Source organism: Eublepharis macularius, chromosome 7, assembly GCF_028583425.1.
Source record: "Eublepharis macularius isolate TG4126 chromosome 7, MPM_Emac_v1.0, whole genome shotgun sequence".
In the NCBI taxonomy this organism is placed as follows: domain Eukaryota; kingdom Metazoa; phylum Chordata; class Lepidosauria; order Squamata; family Eublepharidae; genus Eublepharis; species Eublepharis macularius.
The window spans coordinates 143,537,386-143,552,228 of record NC_072796.1 but is presented as its reverse complement, the minus strand read 5'-3'; the positions used below and the strand labels follow the sequence as shown (position 1 = coordinate 143,552,228).

The following is a 14,843-nucleotide window of genomic DNA, read 5'->3' as shown; positions in this document are numbered from 1 at the left end:
CTGGATGCCGCCCAGATGGATGTTTCCTGTGCTGTGTTCAGCTGCCACACGTCCCCGGCTTGCGCTAGCTCCACTCTGGGGCCCTGCTTGTTCTCCCCTGGAGGGGCCTGACGGCATTTGCTGTACAGCAGTCCGAGGTGTGGCAGTGCCCAGCATACTTCTGGGGCGCAGCTTGAATGGCTCCTCCCTCCAGCTTCTTTCTCCATTGGGGCTTAATAAGCAGCTGCTTGTGGGGTGAACAGAAGCACCCTCGACCATGCTGCTCCCTTCTCTCTTTCCAGCATGATGCTGGCTGAGGAAGAGCTCCGCTTGGGGCTTGGCCCTTGCATGGGATCTCCTTTAAATCAAGCCTGAGAGCCGGAAGAGAAGCAGCCTCTGGTTGTGAGTAGGGAGAAGCGGACAGCCTCCAGGGCCACTTCCGAGGCTGCTTCCAAAAGGTCGATCCGATCCGTGTCCTCTGTGAAGCAGAGCTGTGGCTCTCTCTGGGGCTGCTTCTGGGCACTGGAGCCCTCCTACCCCCTTCCGCAGGCTGCTGTTCTACTTTGGCACGGCGGAGATGTGTTGAGTGTGTTTGTCCTGGCCAGGGGTGGCACCAGCAGCACAAGGCCAGAGGGGGAGCGCTTCCGCTGTGCCCGTCAACCTCTCTGTCCTGTGGTTTTGTTCCAGCAATACATTGGAGGGAGCTTTCAGAGCTTGGTCCAGGAGCTGAATAAATCTCTCAGGATGCAGTTTGAGCCTCTCCTGAAGCCCGTGCAGAAGAATGCAGACATAATTCCAGGTAAACATGAGGTGGCATGCTTGCGTGCTCTGCCCTTGGCCCTCTGCCCAGGAAGGGTGTTGGCGCTAGAGCACCATTCCTGGAGGGCCAGAAGGTGTGCGTTTGGGATTCGGTAGCCACACAATTAAACTACTGGTGGTGTAGGCAGCTGGCTGCTGAAGGGACAGAGCGCAGGAGAGGCAACCGAGGGCGTGAAAAGGAACAAGCCGGGCCGGCTGATTTTACTGTGCAGATGTTCCTGGTGTCTCCTGGATGGGGTATCATTATGGGTGCACTGTCCTGCCCCCCCCCTTAAAATCCTGATAATTGGGAGCTGCGTTCTCACCAGCCCCGCTGATTCCTTGCTTGCCTGTGTGTGTTCACAAACCCTTGCGGTGCCCCCAATCTTTGGGGCATGGAGGGAGGCAGGGGAACTGTGGCGACGTCTTGTTGACGTGTGGACCTTCCTTCCCACTGCTGTACACTTGGCACCTTTTAAATGTTACAAGTTTAGGCTCCATGTAAAAAAACTCCTCCTGCTGTCCAGTCTTTGGTGAATAGGTCTGTGGTGCCCGTAGCTGAACTGCTTCCTTGCTGCTTCATCTTGATTGTAGTTGGTTTAACTTCGTGCTGCCGCCTTCTTTTATAGTATCTTTATGCTGCTAAAAATCGAGTCCTCTGCACATTTCATTGGTTCAGGGTTTCAGTATTTCTGGTGCTATTTTATGTTTTTTGTTGTGTTGTGATACGTTTTTTTTGTTCGTTGCCTCAGAACCTCATGACCCGCGTTGAGTCCTTCAGTAGAAAAAGTTGTGCTAAAACGTGCCCCAGGTGGATGCAGTTATGAGGTGGCGGTATAGCAGTAACGCTGGTTTCTTGGGTGCCTCTTTCCAGATCTGATGAACATCTGTGCCAAGGTTGACAAGATTTGTAAGCGCTCTTGTGTGGAGTATGTCCTCCCCAACATCACCCAAGTGGAGGCCGGATCCCTGGAGACAGAGACCGAACAACAGGGGAATTCCCCCTGCTTCTCAGCACTGGGCACGGGCATCCGGCTCGGAGCAGTGCCTCTTCCTCATGTGACAGCCGTCCAGGTAAAAAGTGGTCGCCCTGCTGGCTTCAAGCGGAGGAGTGGGGGGAATCAAACCCAGTTCTCCAGATTCGAGTCCTGCCCAGGGCTCATTTCGAGGGGGAACGCGCAGGAACACAGTTCCGGCAGTTCCCCAAAGAGGTCACATGTCAGGTGGCCCCGCCCTGCAAATCAATTATGCCAATGACACACTTCCAGTGATGGCAAGGGGCATGGCATATGCTAATGAGTTATGCTAATGAGTTCCTCCAGCTCTTTTTCTACTAAATGACCCCTGGTCCTGTTGCTCTTAACCACTACAACCAAAGACTCCCTCAAAAACAAAGATGCAATGAACTATTCAAAATATTTACTATCAAGTGCTATAGATAAGAAAAGTGTGTCATACTTCTAATAGATATAATATCAAAATACACTACTCAATACAGTCAATATACAGTAAATACAGCCCAAAATCACCTTTGCCTTTTTAGCTACCCACATCACACTGCTGACCTGTGTTCTGTGTATGATCTACTAAAACCTCTAGATCATTTTTATTTTATTTATTGGACTTTTTGTCTGCTCTCCCCACAAGCAGACTCAGAGCAGAGCACAACATGATAGTAAACATCAAACTAAAAACAGTTATAATTATATTAAAACATCATACAGCAAACTCAGTGTACTACGCCAAGATGTACTACTGCCAAGACAAGTCTCCCCCATCCTATAAATGTGCCTTTGATTTTTCCTACCTAAATGCAGAACTTTACATTGATCTCTGTTGAAATTCTTTTTCTTAGTTCTAGCCCAGTTTTCCAGCCTGTCAAGATCACCTTGAATCTTGCATCGGTCTTCTACCGTGTTTGCAACCCCTCCCAATTTAGTATCATCTGCACCTTTAATGAGCATCCCCTCCATTCCTCCAGCCACGTCCTTCATAAACAACGAAGGGCCCAGGGCAGAGCCCAGAGGCACTCCGCTTGGCACTCCTCTCCAAGAAGACGAGGAACCATTAAGAAGCGCTCTTTGGGTGCGATCTGCCGACCAGTTACAGATCCACCAAACAGTCGTAGGATCCAAACCACATTTTACCAACTTGTCAACCAGAATATCGTGTGGAACCTTAGCAAAAGCCTTACTGAAATCAAGATAAACGTAATGGGGTGTGCACACGGGCACCTCTGTGTACGGAGGAGGTTGTACATGCTGTGGATGGGTATGCCCAGGGCTGTCTAGGGAGGCTGTATCTCAAGTCTCCTCCTCTGGTGCTGTGCGCCTGAGAGTTGCAGTGCGATCCACCCACCCATAACAAGGAGCCACCGTTTCCTGTTCTTGCAGCAGTCCCCATACGAGGCGGAGAAGCTTCAGGATGTCCCTGCAGCAGATGGTTCCTCCCCACCACACCTGCCGCAGGTGATCTCTGTTGTGCAGCAGCAGCCCCAACGCGCCCAGGTGAACTTGCAGCTTTATGGCAAGAAGAGATCCGGGGAGGCCCTCCAGCCCCTGTTGGGGAAGAGGCCCAAGAGCCAGGCCACTGCACACAAGGCAGGGCCTGACCACACTGGGCACCCTCTGCCCAGGTAAGCCACCGTTCTTTGGCTGTCATTCATCGCACGGCAGGCTGAGGCTTCTAGCGGACTCCGGAGGGGCCGCTGTCCTGCCTTGTGAAAGATGGGGTGGGCGGGCTGCCGTCTGGTCTGAGGCGAGTTGCATTGTTTTCTCATTGGGTCGTCTTCGGTCGTGGGGATAGCATAATCCTGGTCACCGTATGTGAAGCAGCCGCCTCCTGTTGAGCCTGGCTCGTGGCCCATCTGGCTCAGCCTTCTCCTGCAGGCCGTCAGCTCGAAGGAAGGAGAATGGTGCCGCCTGGCCCTGGAGGCCCCAAGTGTCCTGCTGTTGCTCAGCGTCCCTTGAACTGGAGATGCCCAAACCTGGAGCTCACAGTGGGCCAGCTCTGCACACCTTGGCTCACAGGGAGGGTGCCAGTTGCAAGGGGGTGGGTTCCGAGGTGCCCTTTTGTCTGCCTGTCTCTCTATGGGCACTGCTCTTTCTAGCCCCACCCTTCAGCGCAGCTTGTGCAGGCAGGGCTTCCCTCCCAGCACCGGTGCGGTGCTGCCAGTCTGCTCCCTGGGCGTGCTCCCACAGGGAACTGTCTAGCCATGAGAAGTTGCAGGATGTTTCGTTATCAAAGCACTGCTGAAGCCAGTAAACTTCTCTTAGTGGAAAAAACATTATAATTTTTTTTTCTATTTTCATTATTGCTATTCCATTTTCACTCTTACCCCTTTATGCCTGTGGTTTTCCTGTATTGATAATATTGATTTATTGCTTGTAATCGTATTGTTTTATATTGCTGGCTTTTGCTGTAATAAATTGGATTGGATTGGATTGCTGAAGCCAGTGGGTGGGGGAGGAGATGGGGCCGAGGGGGGGGGGACTTGAGCATCTCCATAGCCAGGGGGGCCACTCCAGCTGCTGCCTGATCCCAGCTTGGCTTTCTCAGCTTCAGCTGGAGCACAGAAGGCCGGAGGGTGCCCTGTGGACAAAGCACTGCGTCGGGTTCTCTGCCTGCAAGCGGAGAGGGTGTCCCAGAGGACTGCAGGCGGAACTCAGGCTGGCTTGCGGGAGCAGACCAGTACAGGGTGAGTATTAGCTTTGTGTGAGGATCCAGCCGATGGGGCCGTCACCTCAACAGGTCCTGCAGGCCCCAAGATCCCCAGCTGGGAATCCGTATGGCCAAGAGTGTTGCTTGAGTGAGCGACTGCTCCACTTGGGCCTGTTCTTTCCAAGGCCCTTGCATGCCTTCCACTGTGTGTGTGTGGGGGGGGGGGGTCGGTCTTTTCTCTTGGAGGGAGATGTAGGGTTTGCTGAAGTGGGATTTGGGTGAGGGAGGCTGTGAGGGATTTTGACTTTTATGTGCGGCTTCAAGAGTGCAACCATTTATTGTAAGAATTCCCAAGCGATAGATGGTGAAAGCTTACTCAAGAATAAAAATGTGCTAGTCTTTTAAGGTGAAGCAAGACTCCCGACTGACGTATTGTGTATTCCCCCCCTACAGACACCTGCCAGTGAGCTGATGGCCAGTCCTGGTCCAGCAGGTGAGAAGGCAAGCGTGCTTGGCTGGGTCCCTCTCAGGCAGGACTCCTGTGTCCAGCCATGGCTGTGCCTGCACCTGGAAGCTCCCAGGCAGGGCAAGGCAGTGGCTGGCAGCCTTTGCTTAGAGAGGCCCTGCCTCCGACCTTGGAGGGCTCAGGTGGAGATGGGAGAGGAAGCCAGAGGAGCTTGTCTTGTGGCTTGAGGATCATGGCAGTCTAGTCAGGTGGAGTGAGAGAAACCGGAAAATGGCAAGTGGAGGAGGAGTGGTGGGCAGGTTTGGGCCATCGCTTCTGAGCCTGCAGGTTCCCTCGACACAGGTTTTTTGGGGGAGAAGATAATAATTATTTATATACCGCCCTTCAGGACAACTTAAGACCCACTCAGAGCGGTTTATAAAGTATGTCATTATTATCCCCACAACAACAAACACCCCGTGAGGTGGGTGGGGCTGAGAGAGCTCTGAGAGAGCTGTGACTGCCCCATGGTCACCCAGCTGGCTTCAAGCGGAGGAGGAGTGGGGAATCCAACCTGGCTTTCCAGATGAGAGTCCTGCCGCTCTTAACCACTACACCAAACTGGCTCAAGTGATGAGCAAGTGAGCTATGAGCTTAAAAGTGCATAGCCGTGAGGTGGTCACTCTTGCGGGCCTGTGTGCAAAACGGAAGATGGACAATGGCTATGTCGCTGTTCATGGGTGTTGCTGCAACTTGCAAGGGCAGGAGCTCCCATCTCTAGTCTCCGAGGTGTGTCCATCAGCATGCCTGTCTGTCAGCTCCAGAGGACCTGAAGAACAAGGAGGCATTCTTTGGGTGGGCCTTTATCCAAGGTGGTAAAGAACGTTCAGGCTGCCAGAGGTCAGCCATTGCTTTTTGGAGACAGACGTGCTGTCATCCGCCGTTCACGCTCTGAGCGCACCCCTCCCCTCCGACCTCACTTCCCATCATATTTTTAATAACAAGAATTTGAGCCTGGATTCAAAGAGCGCTTTGTGGGGGGGGTGGGGGGGTGATAAAGAGCAGCTAGTGTGCATGTGTCTGAATGGGGATCAGATGCCTGGGGTGTTCCTTGCACTCACAAATGATTCTCCCTCATGAATAGGATCCCCCCCCCCAATTAGGGGAACAGGCAGCCAGAAGAGCCCCGGTAGCACTGTGGCCCCCAGCGCCATCCTGACAAGCCACCATTCTGCCTTTCCACTTTGTGCTGCCTCAGAAAGGGGAGGGCGGTCTAGTAAGCCCCTCCCAAGCCTATTTGAGACTCTGGGACTAGCAAGCCCTGTGGTCTCCCAGCCCCAGGAGGCGGACTGGGCAGGAGAGAGGTTCGAGGAGGAGGAGGAGGAGCTGAAGGAAGGAGCTGCCCGGCGGGACGAGGGAGGCCTGATGCTTTCTTGTCCTGTGCCTGTGGCAGGTGCTCCCATACGAGCCGGAGAGGGGATTTGGGCGAAGTGCCGTGATCCAAACTCCAAGGGGGAGACTGCCGGGACCCCGAAGACTCGGCCGCCAGCGAGTGGCCAGGAGGCCTCCCCACTGGAGAGCACCTGGTGGGGGCGCAAATGACTCCCCCGGCCCAGCGCAGAAGGGGACGGTGTGACGGCAGCGGGGCGGCCTCTGCGTGAGAGCCCTGGCTGCACTTCTTCGTGGGGAGAAGGCTGAACGTTGTCAAGGCTGTGCCAGTCACACACACACACACACACACACACACCCCTCCTTTTTCAAGCAGGTGCCAATTCCGCTGTCCTGCAACCTCAGCTCTGCCTTTCGTGCCCCTGAGGCAGCCTGAGGGCTTTGGGGCAAAGAGGGTGTCTGTGTCCTGTTGGTGGGAGGGGGGGCAGATGATGGTGGTAAGAACATCCCACTGTTGACACCAAGTGGAGCCGCTTGAGAAGGCGGCCATGCAAAGCCCCCCTCCCTTTAGCCGCTCCCTCCCCATTTTGCTTAGCGTTTCACTGGCATTTTTGCAAAGGGGGGGGGGCTGGGGATCCCCATTGTCCTGCCAGTTGGAGACTCACCTTAAACACCAATCATAAAAATTTTCGCAGAGCACTGGATGGATCGCTCTGTTGCTGTGGCCGAGTCCAGGGCGTTCTGTAATCAGGAGGACCCCCCCCCCCTGTAAGGTGGATCTCTTTTGAGCAGGTGCCCTACAAGAGACCAGATGGGGAGGGACCCTTGATTTGCCAAGATGAGATTTTTTTTAAGCAGCTGCACAAATCTGTGGCCCTCATGCTCGTTGAGTTCAGATAACTGGGCCCAAATGCAAGAGAAACGCCCACCCTTTAGTTCCAAGTTTCCCTAGTTCGAAATGCCTCTTGACGCCTGCCCAGAGCACGCCTCTGTTCCCTCCTGGCACTTCATTGGGTCTTCTGTTCCTGCCTAGAATCTGCACTGAAGGTGGGTGGTGGGTTCCCTTTTCTCTCTTCATTGTAAATAAACCGCTTGCCTTGCTCTGATTTGGAGCCAGAGTGGTCCAGCCTCTTGAACTGTTTAAGACCCTCAAGTTTCAATTGGTACGCTGAGCAGCAGAGACGGCACTCTTGCTCTTTTTCTTGGATCCTGCAAGTTGACGTGTGTTTTTATGGAAGTGCCTTACTCTGCAGAATTCTGCCAGCTGCAGTAATTGGGCCCGCCAGTGGTGCAAAGTGGAACAGAGATGCGAGGAAGGGAAGGATGTTGGTGCATCCTCTGGCATTTAGCTCCTGCTGAAGCAGGGTTTGCTATGAGGGAGGTAAGATTTGCACTGAATGGCAGTAATCAGGTTCACAAGCAGCAGCCAGGCAAGATTGGCTTAATGCACTAAGTGTGAACTTTTAATTGGAACTATTCCTTTATCCAAGTGCAGTCAGCACAGGCAACACGATGATAAATTGTTGATCAGACCTGGGCAGATGAAAAATGCTGCAGTTGCACAAGCCTAGTCCAGAACCCGTTTGGACCTGGTGACTATGCAAAATAACAACAACATTCGATTTATATACCGCCCTTCAGGATGACTTAACACCCACTCAGAGCAGTTTACAAAGTATGCCATTATTATCCCCACAACAACAAACACCCTGTGAGGTGGGTGGGGCTGAGAGAGCTGTGACGGTCCCAAGGTCACCCAGCTGGCTTCGAGCAGAGGAGTGGGGAATCAAACCCGGCTCTCCAGATTAGAGTCCTGCCGCTCTTAACCGCTACACCAGACTGGCTCTCCAATGAGGAACAATGAAAATTCAAGGCCACTGTCTTCTGGGAGTCAGGTATTGTGGTTGGTAGGCTTAGAGCCAAGTCGTTGCTTGGGAGTATTTGTGAAATCTAGGCAGTAACGGTCTAGCTCAGCAGGCGGCAGTACACAGTAGTGTGGAATGCCTGGGGCAGCACACCTTTACTTAGTCAAAACATTTCTATCCTGCGTTAGCTCCTTGGATGCCTGCTGGTAAACAAGTCCTGGAGACACATAATAGCACAATTAACGGGATAAAAAACCACAGATCGCACTAGCCCAATCTGGAATGTGGTTGGTCAGCAGAGTCTAGAGCAGGACAGCTGCTGTGCCAGTGGTCAGTGGAAGAAAGCAACACCAGCAGCGCTGACCTGCTTGCCCGTTGCCAGGGGGGCCTCTGAGCTCTCGTCTGGATTAAGCCTCCGTTTGTTTCCCCACAGCCCCTTGACCCTCGGCCGCCACAACTGCCTTCTTGGCGGCCGTTGAAGGCTTGGTCAGTGAGATGCGGAGTGTGCGGTGAGCCATTTCACTTGTACCTGACGTAGAGATCTACACTGAATTCATCTCTTGGAGAGGGTGGGGGCGAATGCAGCACCAGATACTCCCGCCAGTACAAGACTCTGAAAGAGACCTCTCTCTTGCAGCGCCATGGAACATTAACCAGTGGCCAGATCTTTTGCAAGCAAAGCAGAGCACTTCAAGTTACTTTAAATAAAGCGTAACTTTTTATTAGGCAAGGACTTAACAAATAGAAACAGGTGCAGATTAACCCTATGAATCCAGGTAAAACAATAAAAATCCCATCTATTATTTCTTGAGCTAAATACATAATGATTATACATAAGATGAAGGCAAATCAGATTTTAAGCCAGGAGCCAGAATGCTATCTAAAACGGGGAGCCCAGCACACAAGACACGCCTGATACAAGGTCTCTGGTGAAGCCGGCACCAGAAAACCCGACGACTAGACTCTAACGTGGGACTTTATCTAACATTGTCCTGCAAATAAAATAACTGATCTCTCAGTGGATGGTGAAAATGAGTAATAACGGGTGACCTAGGATACATCTTGACAACTCATTAAAACTCTCAAGGTTATAAGGCTAAAATAGAATGCTTTGTAGTTAAAGACTGAAGTGTGCTGTGTCTTCAGCTGTGTCAACACTCTTTAAGATCCAGTCCTGAAGTTTTTGTACTATGCTTAACCATCAGTTGACCCTTACATAGGTTGTGAGACTACATAAACGTGCAAACGATTGCCCTCATGAATACGTAGCAGGTGTCAGCATATTGGCGACAACCCCCTCCATAGCAGGTGATCTTGGCCAAAGAGATTAAAGAGCATTGGAGGGAAGGCCGAGGAGGCGCCTGCGGAGGGTCACGCTGCTCTCCTTAAACTCTCACAGGCAACGGAACAGATACTCAAATAAGAAGTGCGCTTTCTGCCAACACCACGAGATACGTCCACTGCAGTGTTAATTACTGCACATGCTGTTTCCCACAGACCCATTTAGCCAAAGGCACTACTGCCTCCTCGATTGGGTTCAGTCCCCATGGGGCAGACCTAGGCCAGCTGTTGGAAGTCCACGGAACAGCCCTGCTGTCTCCTGCCAACTTCTTGTCTCTTCCCATGAGACAGAACATGGATCGGCTGTGATCTGGCGGGGTGGGGGTGGGTGTGGGTGTGTATGTGTGTGTGTTACCAGTCAGACTTGTCCCCATAATATTGGAAGGCTTACGAGTATGAATATGCCCCTCTCTGAATATTCAAACTCTTGTCCAAGCAGGCAGAAACATGGAAGCCAGATTCCGGCTGGGAGGTGGAACGTGCAAATGTAAGGAATGACAAAGTGAGGCGAGCTCACCCCCTCCCACGCCCTGGACACAAGAGGGCCTTCCCGGAGTTCCTGACTTGACACACCCTACCGGTCTTCCCTCGGCCACTTTCCTGTTCTTAGGTGATTCAGGGCTCTGATAGCCTCCCGCATCCACTCAGTGGATTGTCAATCAGTATTGATAAGTAGTTCCGCCCGAGGAAAACTCAGTCAGACCTCCTACCTCGGAGACAGTTCACCAGCTCTTGATCTCGCTCCAGAGACAACTCAATCTTTTGTCCCACCCCGGGAACAACCATTGAAATCTTTGCTTTTGGAGCAGAAGGCGCAATCTTGCCCCTGCACATGTTCCATGATCTAACTCGAGTGCCCCTCTGCCATGCGCTGTGTGCATGCTTTGGATCCAGCATCCACTCGCAAACCTCTGTTCAAGCCTTTCCACCTGGACACGCAGGTTGCTCAACCTCCTCTCTCCCGGATGTCTGGATGGTACATCTCACCCAGTCCTTCAACTGTCACCACTGCTTCTAGTTAGCTCTGAGTGTGTGTGGCGTGTTTTTTATGTGCTGTTAGAACTTTGATATTTTTAATAATTCCCTTTTGGTTGAAATCTTTGTTCAAAGAGTTCGCTAGCTGGGACAATCCTCGTATACGTTGGTGGAGATCCCTCAATTCGCTCCCCCCTTGCTGCCTTCTTGCTGCTGTTCCCCCCAACTCACAAGGAGACCTCTACTTTGGGTAATAGGTAGGCATAATGTTATGCTGAACTGCTGTGTTGGATGATGCAGCGGTAGCAGGTGAGTTTAGTGGAAGCTAAAAGGCAAGCGTTTGTTCCTCCAGATTCTGCTTGGGGCGTGGCATTCCTCGTTCCGCCAAAAGACCTGCAGGGAGGGAGAGGGAGAGGGAGCCAGAGGGGGCTTTTGGCCTGGATTATGGACGGAGGCCAAGCGCAACTGTAGACACGGAGAATGAGTGGGAAGAGTCCAAAGCAACCAAGGCCACTGCTGGGAGCATACGGAGGAAGTGTTTGCAGGGTTAGGGTGCCGGGTCCTGACACTCCCCTGGGCAGCTGAGCTGGCGCGGAGGCCTCCAGGTGGTGCCCCTCCACCATGAGTGGACTGGTTGGCAGGTGGGAGGACGCCTGCTAGGTGGGAAGCCAGGGAGAAGTCCAGCCAGCTGTTAGAGGAGGAGGAGGAGGGGTGCCATTGCTGTCTGTGGTGCAAAGGCGGCTGCTGTAGTCTGGGATATCTGGAAGCCACACAAGGCGGTCGTCCTGTCTAGAGTGGTGCACCAGCTGGCTCGACATGGGGTGGAGGCCAGGGCCTTGTTAGGAAATGGAGGGCTGCTCTCTTCAACTGCCAAAGGAGGGCTTCTGCTGCTGCCAAGACTTGCCCCTCCTGAATAGGACTAGCTTAAGGGATTCGCTTGAGCTGCCAGGCGTGCACTTCGCCTGGGGCAAGCTTTCACTTGGGCAGCACTCTGCTTTCTTCGTGCCCTGGGTCTCAACTAGGGGGGGGGGAATCCGTTTCTGGGGCCTGATGGATCATCTCAGGGGGTTCTTGATTCTCCACCAAGGCCCTAACCGGAGTCTGCAGCTGTACGGTGGATGTGGAGTCTCCGTCTGGAGTGCTTGGAGCCTCGGGGGCAGCAGAGCCTGTTGGAGAGTATTCCTCTGCGTTCTCTTCCCCTGATGAGGCTGGGCCAGGGCAGGTTTTGACAGGGGGAGGTGGTGAGTGTGGCTGGTGGGTGGGGAGCCACAATACAGACGGACAGTTGGTGTCGGTGATGGTTGGAGCGTGTTGGATACAGCTGAGGCTGCTGGAGGAATCGCTTGGAGAGCCTGGGCTGGCCAGAGGGCTGCTGGGGGACAGAGCCTGCTCCAAAGGGTTGGTTCCAGCCTCTTTGGGGCTGCTGATGGTGGATGACGGAGAGCCCAGCTGGGGCGAGGGAGTGGCAGGAGCAAGTCTTGGTAAGGCCAGGCGATCCGATAGACCAGTCAGCTCCACAATGTTGCTAAGGCGACTGTCATGCTCTGTTGCTCCTTCAACAGGGTTCAGTATTTCATCAGCGGCCGCGTTACTTGGATTCAGCCTGTGCTGTCCGCCGCCAATAGCAGCTCCACATTCGGGACACCGGCTTTCTTCCATTGCTCGTCCGCATTCTCCAATGGTGTACAAGTGGCCCTTGGGGCACTTGTACCAGTGGCCCTTTCCAAAGTCCATGGCCTCCACTACGGACACTCTCTCTGCCTCGGAAAGCCGCATTCCTGAGGCTGGCAGCAGCGCGTCGATCTTCTCCAGAGTCGCCTGAAGGAGTTCCTCGTCGGCGTCAGTAAATGGCTTCTGTGGGCTGAGTAATTGTAGGGCCTCATCCACGGCAGCCGAAGACAGTGCAGGCAGGTCGGGCAGCTGAGTCTCGTAGCTGCTCAAGCGCACGAAGATGTTGGCCAGGTAAGAGATCCTCCCGATCTCATTCCTGCATTCCTTGAGCTGCTGGGCCGAGAACGTGTCGCCCTCCCTCCTGCCCAGCCAGGCCTCCACCGCCTCCGCCCAGCCGATCAGGCGTCTCCTCCTCTCCTGCCCACACTCCTCTGCTTGCTTTTTCAGTCTCTGGGTGCTCTGGAGGAAGTTCATAGTGTTCTCCCAGCTCCTGAGGCTCTGAAGGGAGGAGCTCCTCTCCACCTTCCTTCTCAAAGCTTCCTGCGTGAAATAGTGGCTTGCCAGCTGCACAGAGGCCAGTGTGTCGAGCAGCGCCGTCTTCCCAGCCTGGAGCTCCCTTTCACTGCCCTGAACCTTCCGCTTAATCTCCTCAATGTGTTGCTGCCTCGCCTTGATGATATTGTTGTACCGAGGGCTGCCTTGGATGGGGGTGGCGCACTTGGGGCACACCTTCTGCTGCACATGCTGCGCTGCTCCTTCGTCTGGTGCACTGTCCACCCACCGATCCAGGCCCCCCACCTCAAAAATGTGGCCACAGTCTTCTAAGACGACAAAGCGAGAATCTGGTTCATCTTCATTCCCAAAGAAGATCTCTGTCAGCTCATCCCGGTGGCACACCCGGCACTTTGGGGGGCACGGCTCCCCACAAAGGCCCACACAGGGGTGTGTGCACTTGAGGGTCTTCCGGCAGGGCTCATTGCAGGGGGGACGATTGCAGATCTCGGAGCACATCTGTGTACACTTGTGGTGCCTGCATTTCCAGGCACAGGGCTGCTTGCAGGAGAAGCAGACCTCGCCGCAGGACTTTCCGCAGTGGCTGTGGCGGCACTTCTTGAGGCACTTCCTCCCGCATGGGGGGCAGTTCTCACAACAGGAGCCCTGGCACACATGAGAGCAGAGGAGGACCCTGGTGCACTTCCGCCGACAGGCAGCATGCATCCGGCCCTGGAGGCATTTGTAACAGCTTCCCTGGCATCTGTGACCACATTCCAGCCTCTGCTTGCATTTCTCGTAGCATAGCAAGGGCATTTTTTGCCTGAAACAATCTGTTTGGGTAGAATGTGAGCATGGCAGAGTAACCTGCACTGTTTCCCTGCAATGTCGGGCTCTGCAGTCCTGGCCGCAGCGCAGCTTGCATGGATGGTTGCATTCCAGGAGCTGCTGGCACAGCTCCTCACAAACCCAGGAGTGGGCAGGCACGTGGCATGGGACCATTTGGCTGTGCCCACATTTTGGGATGACTTTCTCCACTTTGACAGAGCAAGGTTCACAGCTCTCACCACACTTCCTGGGGCACTTGTGGCTGAACGCGCACAGGCTCTTGCTACAAGGGAATTCACAGGTGTTGGTGCGATGTTCTGTGTCACAGGGGTGACAGCGGCGTGTGCAGGGGTGGCCACATTCCAGCCGGGTCTGGCACTTGAGTGTACACCCTCCGTCAGGAAGCTTGCTGAAGTCTGCTGTGGCCTTCACGGCTGTCTTTGTCTCGGGGTGGTTTTGGCACATGAGAGTAAGTTCTTCCCCAAGAAGGTTCTTGGATTTGAGCAGAAGCGTGAACTCTTTCCAGAGCTTGCTGCTTGCAGAGATGCAGCCTAGATTCCCAATGCAGTAGAAGCCCAGCTTGGCACGCGAGAGAGCCACGCACAGCCTGTTCTTGTCCTGGAGGAAGCCAATCTTCCTTTGGCTGTTGCTTCGTACTAGTGAGAGGAGAACAATGTTGTTTTCTTCTCCCTGGAAATCATCCACAGTGTGAGCAGCCACAGCCTCCATCTCTTGCTTCTTCAAGAGGGTTCGGATTTTCATCACCTGGCCGTGGTATGGGGTGAGGATGGTGATCTGGCTTTCAGCGTAGCCTTGCTTGAGGAGGTAGCTGGTCAGGGAGACCAGGAAGGAGGCTTCGTGGAGGTTGCTGTAGCTCTCGGAGTCCACACTGCGGCTCTCTTCCTCTCGGTGCTGAACGAAGAAGATGCTTCTTTCTACTCCCTGTTCAGAGAAGAGACATTCATCACCCACTGATGGTGTTAAGACGGTAAAAGACACTTCCACCATAAAAACGAGGCCTATGGTCTAGGGGGAGGGCAGTTTGTATATGAGGAACTGCTGTTTTATGAATTGTGTTTAATATCTGTATTATATTTTTATAACTGCTGTACCTCGCCCTGAGCCCACTTGTGGGAAGGGCGGGCTAGAAATGTAGTAGTAGTAGTAGTAGTAATGGAGACAGACTGCGCTGGACAAGACAACGCTTCCTTTTATCACCCGTTGCCCTCGATTCCAAATTAGCCGCACTAAAAGAAACGGCTGCACCCCCAAGCTGCCTTAGCATATCCTAACTTTTGCCATCTGAGAGAAAGAAAAAATAAGAGTGGAAATTAGAAAACAAGTTTTGTAGTAAACACAAGAGAGTGTTTCTGTCCTGACAATAAGAACAACAACATTTG

At 53.4% G+C, this 14,843-nt stretch overlaps 2 protein-coding genes across 5 annotated transcripts in view; one reads left to right on the top strand and one right to left on the bottom strand.

Annotated features, from left to right (window-relative positions):
• The window catches only part of LOC129334028 (uncharacterized), a 64,299-nt gene extending 56,916 nt beyond the window's left edge, over positions 1–7,383 (top strand). Inside the window, exons 23-28 of the mRNA XM_054985952.1 lie at positions 667–778; positions 1,652–1,851; positions 3,171–3,412; positions 4,336–4,474; positions 4,891–4,930; positions 6,336–7,383. Coding sequence (XP_054841927.1) covers positions 667–778; positions 1,652–1,851; positions 3,171–3,412; positions 4,336–4,474; positions 4,891–4,930; positions 6,336–6,484 — 882 coding nt within the window. The 3' untranslated portion in view covers positions 6,485–7,383. The remainder of the gene's footprint in view (positions 1–666; positions 779–1,651; positions 1,852–3,170; positions 3,413–4,335; positions 4,475–4,890; positions 4,931–6,335) is intronic.
• A 2,015-nt stretch (positions 7,384–9,398) lies between these two features.
• Positions 9,399–14,843, bottom strand: part of LOC129333188 (NFX1-type zinc finger-containing protein 1-like) — a 34,526-nt gene continuing 29,081 nt past the window's right edge. For all 4 annotated transcript variants that reach the window (XM_054984678.1, XM_054984676.1, XM_054984675.1 and 1 more), the window contains one exon: positions 9,399–14,385. In XM_054984678.1, the coding sequence (XP_054840653.1) occupies positions 11,467–14,385 (2,919 nt within the window). In that variant the 3' untranslated portion in view covers positions 9,399–11,466. The remainder of the gene's footprint in view (positions 14,386–14,843) is intronic.